The sequence below is a fragment of the Lepidothrix coronata genome, unplaced genomic scaffold, assembly GCF_001604755.1.
Source record: "Lepidothrix coronata isolate B3197 unplaced genomic scaffold, Lepidothrix_coronata-1.0 Scaffold134, whole genome shotgun sequence".
Taxonomy (NCBI): domain Eukaryota; kingdom Metazoa; phylum Chordata; class Aves; order Passeriformes; family Pipridae; genus Lepidothrix; species Lepidothrix coronata.
In genome coordinates this window covers 893107-900801 of record NW_016690314.1, presented here as the reverse complement: position 1 = coordinate 900801, position 7695 = coordinate 893107, and the positions used below count along the sequence as shown (strand labels likewise).

Below are 7695 nucleotides of genomic sequence, written 5' to 3'. Positions count from 1 at the left end.
AACAACAGATGCAGTAGACTGTCCAACTCAGCACCAGGTTGCCATCATACCAGTTGTACTGGATAAATTAGTGATCAGGAGACACGAAGAGTCCCTTGAGCACTTTCTCCTGCCCTGTTGCTGTTTGTGCCCTGCTGATGAACCTCCCCACGCCTGGAACATCACCACTATTCCTGGCTGTCCTCAGCACCCAGGCACTGATTGTCACTGCTCTAGAGAGTGACAGATCTGACAGCTGGGGATGGTGTCACTGAGGAGAAGAGGAGGCTGTGAAGCAATTAGGAGGAACACACTTCCACTAATATTATATTTGTAATTTAATATATTCACATGCCATTAAAACATGAGGTTCCGTGTGCTCATCTGCATAAAAGCCACGTGGTTCAGGCTGCAAGGACCCCCCACACAGGGGGGAAATGGGTTTGTACAACTGCAGGCACTTAGAGACCAGATAAGGTGCCAGTACACCATGGCAGCACAACAGAGAGATGTCAAAATGTGATAGAACAATCCATTTACATTTAGATACCAAATTTAAAATTATTTTCTCCAAGCTTCATTCCATTTGTTGGGGTTTGGGCAAGCATGTAGAATCATTTAGGCCTGTTGCTTTCATCTCTTTCTCATCTAAATTCCCCAATTTAAAGGCAGCAGAGCATGGGGAGAGCTCTGTCTTTCTGGCAGAGATGGAGGAGGAGCCATGTACACCCATTTCGCTTTGAGATGGACTAGAAGTAGGATTTAATAATCAGCCTCCGCTGTGCCTGGCACGAATGATATGGGTTTCTAAGCCAGAATTAAGAAAGAGAGAAGGTAAGAATTATCTGCCACAGTGACTGCAGAGGGAATCAGAGCAGGAGTTCCAGGCTCGGAGCCATCACGATGTCCCTTCCTGCTCAGAGCTGGGAATGCTGAGATGATGTCTCATATGTTTGATAGCCTGAGATGCCTGGGGGCTGCAATAAAATTCATTTCTTGCACTGTAAATCTTTTCTCTTTAAGCATGGAAGAGGTTACAAATGTGCATAAAATTGAAGTGCAAGTGATTAAATCTCACTCTGAGTCAGTATTGACAACTCTGCCTTGCTCTGGGATGCTGTGGCAGCTCCTTTCTTTGTGGCCTGTGCTCAAGATAATGAAAACCAGCCAAGTGATGAAACTTATATATCCAAAGAGGCTTTTTGCTTCTGAGTATTTGTTTTTAATATGTTGTCATGGCACAGAGATGCAGCTATTTCCAATCCTGTTGCTTCCTTCTGGAAGGGGGTGGGTGTAGGCTCTCACTGCCCCCCACTGCTGAAAAGAAAAGGGGTTTAATTAATGATTGTGCTTTAAGGAAGCATTGTTTGGTTTCCACGTGCAGCTGTGCAGGTTGTTTTCATTGGGGTGGTGTTGCTGCAAGCTGTAGGTGTCTTCACACGGATGGTTGCAAGGCAGGAGGGTGGGATCCACTTACAGAGAGTGGGGAAAGGCACAGCACATAACTGAGGACAACTTGGAGTTCACGGGGGTTTCAGGCTCTTGAACACAGGTATATCCTAAAGTAAAGCTGTGCTGGGAGGTGTCTGGGGTTTTGGTGATCAAGGGGCCTCTTTATGCCTCTGTCAGGACAAAAGAATTTTCTTTCCAAGCCCAGTAAAAGCAAAATCATAATGGGAGCTGGAGCATCCTGTGCTGTGCTCTGCCTTATGGGGGTGTGTGATGATAAATCCTATGAGGAGTAGCTGAGGGAGCTGGGGGGGCTCAGCCTGGAGAAAAGGAGGCTCTGGGAGGACCTTATTGCTCTCTACAACTCCCTGACAGGAGGATGTGGCAGGGTGGGGGTCAGGCTTTTCTTCCAGGCAACCCAGTGATAGAACAAGGGGAAACTTCTTCAAGCTGCAGCAGGGGAGATTCAGGTTGGATATTAGGAGAAATTTCTTCACTGAATGAGTGAACAGGTGGTGAAGTCACCATCCCTGGAAGTGTTCAAAAAATGAGCAGATGTGGCACTCAGTGCTGTGGTTTAATGGGCATGGTGGTGTCAGCTGAAGGTCGCACTTGATGGTCTCGGCGGGTTTCTCCAACTCCAGTGATTCTGTGGTTCTCTGTGGTCACCTGTGGCTGGACTGAACTGGAGGTTGTGCAATGGCCCTGACTGTGTATGAGACTGTATCCTCTGGGTATCCCTTATACTGATTCCTTCTCCTACTAACATTGTCACTCTTCACGGCTAATTAGCAGAAAATTAGCAGAGAAGAGCACTGGTGGGGAGTGGTGATGGGAAGCCTCTTTTTAGGGTCTTTAAGGCTCTTTAGAAAGGTCCCCGTTTTTTTTCCAAACAAGTTACACAGTTTAAATGCCTCCAGCACATTTATTTGCAAACAGGCAGGATCCAGGATGTTTCCTTCCCAAGTAGTATTCTGTACTCAGAAATAGTTGTCAGTCCCCATTCATCCCACGGCTTGTTTGTGTGTTCCTTCGCACCAGGCTTGGGAAAGGGGGCTGGATGCAGCTGGCCTGTGTCTCTCTGGACACAGGGAATGGTCCAGCACTGCAGATTCTGCATGTGCAACTCTTGGCTCTCTGCCAGCGTGTCCAAGTCAATGGCCAGCCGAGGCTGACATAATTATATGTATATTAATTAACATGTATATGTTGTTTGCAAGAGGACAATGTGTGTTCACTGTTGGGAAGCCGTCACCCATTAACAGGAACGGCAACAGAGCGTGGGAGATGTGTGTCTGTTCCCGTTTGAAGAACAGGGAATGCTCCTGTCTCCTGGATTAAAACACGGTGAATCCTGGTAACGCTGATGTTTCATTAGCATCCCCCATTTTCATGCAAATTAATTTCTTTGAGGAAAATCAAATCCATACCTGGTGCTAATTGCCAGTGATAATGATGAGCTTCAACTCAGTAGAGATTTGTTATCAAAGTAGACTGTCTCTCTCCTGAAGTCTTCAAGACTGGAGTGTGTCTGGAATTGTACATGGGCTGAGCTCCAGGTTCCTGCAATTAGTGCAGGAGCAGAGCAGTGAAATGCTCCAACAGCCATCAGGAGACATGATCTCCTCTGGCCTAACAGCCTTTAAGGCCAAGGAAGATTCCTCTCCTAAAATAACCATGGAGCTTTTATTGATCATTTAGTCTAAATTATGGATGATACTTTTGTCAGCTGCATCACTCTGGTGAAGCAGAGCCGTGCCAGCACTGTCTGAGCTCAGAGCCCACCTCTCCACGGAGAGCCCACAGGTGCACATTATCCACAGCATTTCTTGCTCAATCCCTCTGGCACCAGTGGTTCACCATCCTATTGGAAATGAGAGCTGAGCTACTGGGGCTGCATTGGTAAGAAAACTCATCAGCACAAAGATCAGGTTTGCTGAAAGGCTGAGTAACATCCCGGGAAACAGTGAAGGGGTGACATGATAGGAACCAGCAGTGGAGAGCATCCAAACCTCTGTCACAGGAACTGCTGCTATTTGAAATTGGAGCATGTAATGGGTTAAGCTGAAGTATATCACAAAATAATACATGGAATTACTGTGCAACCTGTTCCGTTATGACTTTTTTTTTCCTAGGCTCATTTTACCCCTTTTCAGCATCTAATAGCATTCCACAGTTTATTGGATATTTGCAGTGTAGCCTTGGAGGATAATGAGTTTTATCCTGGCAGATGTTGGACACCTTCGTGTCCAAGAGAAGTTAATGGGAACTGAAGATGATCAGCACTTTGTAGACTCAGTCCTCGATTGAACAGACAGCTCTGACTCGTCTGGGGCATGAGAAAACAGCTGAGTTGGGGTTTCAGGATAATACTGCAAAGGGCTGGAGTTACATGAGAGATTCTTACATACCAGCCTTGGGAGTAAAATCATTTCTTTGTCACTAAAAGATAGTGAACACCATGGAAAATATCTAGCTTAGCAGAGGGGCTCAGAGGAGCCCTGGGATGCCCAAAACCAAGTTTGAAAAGCAGCTTTGCAGAGCAAACTCAGTTGTTCTCACCTCTCCTTCCGTGGCATCTCTTAAATCTTCCTGAGAAAGATTTACAATGAAACACACTCTATTCTAAAAAAAATATCCCAAAAGGAGAGTGCAGTCTGTCCCAGTTTAGCAGCCCGAAAATGTTCAGCAAATGGTTAAGTTATGCCAAATTCTCTCAAAGACAGTGGGATTTAGGTTTGAGTGTTTTAGCAAACTGTAAATACAGGCTCCTTTTTTTTACCTCTATGGAGGGTTAGTTGGATCTCAGGAAAAGGTTTTTCCGCAGAGGGTGGTTGGCACTGACCAGGCTCCCCAGGGCAGTGGGCACGGCCCCAAGGCTGCCAGAGCTCCAGGAGGGTTTGGACAACGCTTTGAGGGACAGGGTGGGATTGTTGGGGTGTCCTGGGCAGGGCCAGGGGTCAGACTGGATGGTCCTTGTGGGTCCCTCAAGCTCAGGATATTCTGTGATTCTGTGTCCTGAATCTGTCAGTGTTGCCATACGACTGCAGAATATTTTGCTTTGTGTTCAGCTGCAAATAGTTGCAGATTTTCCTGACAGGAGTGTGTAGCAGAGCTCACGAAGTTCTTCCTTCTCCTGACTGCTTTGATTTCCTTCTGTTTGCAAACAGATTGGATTTGAAGGTCATAATTAGGGAAGGTGGTACCTTCATTCCTATATTGAAAAATTCTCAGAAGTCATAAAACTTGAATCAGAATTGCTTTATCCATGAGAAAAGCCACGTTTAGCCCAGGAGATTTAAGAACTCGGTGAAAACGTCACTGTTTTTAGAAAAAGGAAATCTTAATAGGATCTAGTTGCGGTGCCTCAGCATTGAAGTCACTCAGACGGCAGGAGCCTCACAAACTCCATCGGTGGTAACGGGGTTTGTAGGAACAGCTGGAGCTGCACACGGGGCTCGGGCTGGTCCGAGGGGGGGTCAGGGATGTGGGAGCAGCACCAACCCCTCCGAGGGGCTCGGCCCGTGGGCCCTGACCCTTCTCCGCTTCTCTTGCAGGCCCTGCTGCAAAAAAGAAGTACGTCAGTTATAACAACCTGGTGATCTAGGCCGCTCTCCGGGGTGAGGATTCCCTGCCCCGCTGGCGCAGGGGTGGCAGGGCCCGGCGGCGCCCGGGACGGCGCGAGGGGAGCCCCGGCTCCGACGGCTGCTCCCAGAACTCCTGCCCCACTCTGGGCTCCGGCCGCACCGGCGTGGCCATCGGCCGGGCCTCGGGCCTGCTCCGGCCACGGCCTCGGGCCTGCTCCGGCCGCAGGAGCCGCCGAGGCCGCGGGGGGACCGGCCCCGCGCCGGCCACAAAGGACTCTAAGGGGCTAATTCTGTCTTTCTATGTACTTCCAGACTGCAAGTTTTTGAACTCTCTGTACAGTTTGTGAGGATTTTTGCATATCGCCATCCATGTTGTTCCGAGGTCACTGTTTGTTTTTCGGATGCACAGTTTCATGAGGCCCTGTGCTCTCGGCACTTCTCAAACCAACTGGCAACCGAGGAGCTCAGACCTGTGTACATGACTTGTATGACTACTCTTGTATCACTGCAATCCATATACCTTATTTTTTTTAACTAAACAAACAAACAAAAAAGAATTTAAAGACCAAAAACTGTGCTGGCGAAGTTAGTCCCCCCTTCACACCTCCGATGGGCTGCAGAGGAAGCAGAAGGTTTTTTGCTGAGTTTTAGTAGAGGTCTTGATCTTTGGAATGCATGCCAGTAATGTATTTTATGGTACATGTTAATAATTTATGTTTGATATTTGTATTTGTGTTCTATTTTGTTCTTTTCTTTAAGGTATATGACTATTTTGCAATAATTTCAATGATTATGATATTTGGAGGAAAGAATATGGCTTTTACATGTCTTGAGGTTTTTCTCTGTTGATGCCCCACCATGATTGACCAGTGTGATAAGGACTTACAGAAGCATGTATGTTTTATACTGTTTGTAATAAGTAATTTCGTTAATCTTGCTGCTTATGTGCCAATTTAGTGAAACCGATCTTTGCCGCAACCTCCTCCCTCCCTTTCCATTCTCTCGATCCTGTGATATTATCCAAGAATGTATCAATAAAGGATTTTGGTTAACTTTTTTTTATTTACTCCAATAAATATATTTTTTCAGTTGTTCCCTCCCCCTTCCCCCCTTGTGACTAACCTTTATTTCATGACGTTGTCAGATGAACATCCAAAAACCTGACACAGAGGTGCACAGAAAGCAGGTCTTGAAAAAGTCTTGAGGGAGCTGGCAGCTGATTGCAGGAGGAAAAAATTTAAAAGGCACTTTTCAGGATCTTTAAGAACCCCAAAATCCAAGTCTGAGTCCCACAGAAACAACCTTTCAGTCGGTGTTTGATGTCTCCAAAGCTGTCATCAGCCATTGAGGTTTGTGATGCCTTTGAAGGATGTTCTGTTCAGTAGCACACCAGAACACAATTAGGGGAGCAATTAATCAGAACCAATCTGCCAGGCAAGGGTTGGGTGAGCTGGGGAGGGAAAGGAAAAAGTCGAGGCAAGAGGTGAGAGGAAACTCCTTCTGTTGCGGCCCAGCACCTGCACATCACCTTGGCACAGGAACCACGGCTCGGGGGTGTGACAGAGCCTCGGGAAGGTATTTAGCCTCCCATTTGCTCCAGACAACTTGATCAATTATCCTGATGAAGTTAATCAGCATCAAAAGAAGATTTGACAGCTGTGCTACGAGGCTGAGGCACAGTGATGAAGATCTCCACGTCAGCCCCGACTGGCTCTGGGCACTGCAGGGGCTGGTGCAAGGCCTTGGTGGGGTTTTAATATTCATAGATCTAATAATGAATTACAGCTGACAAGAGATGAAATTCCGCCCAAGTAAAGGCTTTGTTAGCAATAAACTAATTACCAGCAAATAATGAAGGCAGAGGCTCTGCAGTGTTTTCCTTTCTTCACAATCACAAGGACAGAGCCAGCGCTGGGCTAGGTAAGTACATTACCATCAAACAATGATTTTGCTCAAAGACTCTAATGTTTTTTCAGAATGAGCAAAAAAATAGTTTGCTAGTCTGGGTTTTTTTTTTTTTTGGTGAAGGGGAGACTGAGGTGCAAAGAGGAAATGGTGCTGCTGGAAGAGAGTGATGTGGGATTGGGGTTTTAATTTCTTCTCCCAGCTCACGGTGCATTAGATCCAACAGAGAAAAAAACCTGAGCCTTTTATTTTCCTGTTTATTTTAGTTTTATAGGGTGTGTGTTCTGGTTCATGAGCTGCATTTTGTTAAAGGTTGGCCACTGATGTTTTATCCCTCTGACTGAGGACCCCATCTCAGGCAGGGCATCCTGCTACATCTATAAACAGAATTTAAAGCACAATCGTGCTTCTTGTATTAAAAAATTACAGATTTTTATATTTAATTATATTAACGCATTAGTAATTTTAAAAATTACCTCCACCCCCTATATCTATGCATTAAACTCTGCAGTGAGTCCCTGAGACCAGCAAGGCACTGGTTTAAGAGCTGGCACAAGGTGAAGATATTGCACTGTGCACTGTTGATCAATATTTCCTTTTTTTTATTCCACAAGCTGCACCACACCACACTCGCACACCCACACAGCTCATTTTCAAACACAACTAAATGAGCCTTTAACTCCATTTAGAGTCTTTTATCTTACAATTGACTGTACTTGGCATCAGTGCAGCATTACCATTGTTTTCATAACATCCTCATGTCATTACCCACTGA

At 46.0% G+C, this 7695-nt stretch overlaps 1 protein-coding gene across 3 annotated transcripts in view; it reads left to right on the top strand.

The window, feature by feature from the left end:
- GRM7 (glutamate metabotropic receptor 7) overlaps positions 1–5110 on the top strand; it is a 226820-nt gene extending 221710 nt beyond the window's left edge. For 2 of the 3 annotated variants that reach the window (XM_017827084.1, XM_017827088.1), the window contains one exon: positions 4986–5068. Coding sequence is in view for 1 of the 3 variants with exons in the window: in XM_017827089.1 (XP_017682578.1) it covers positions 4986–5035 (50 nt within the window). In the remaining 2 variants the exon portion in view is untranslated. Of the gene's footprint in view, positions 1–4985 lie in introns of all 3 variants that reach the window. The other variant, XM_017827089.1, reaches the window with a different exon arrangement.
- Positions 5111–7695: the final 2585 nt, after the last annotated feature.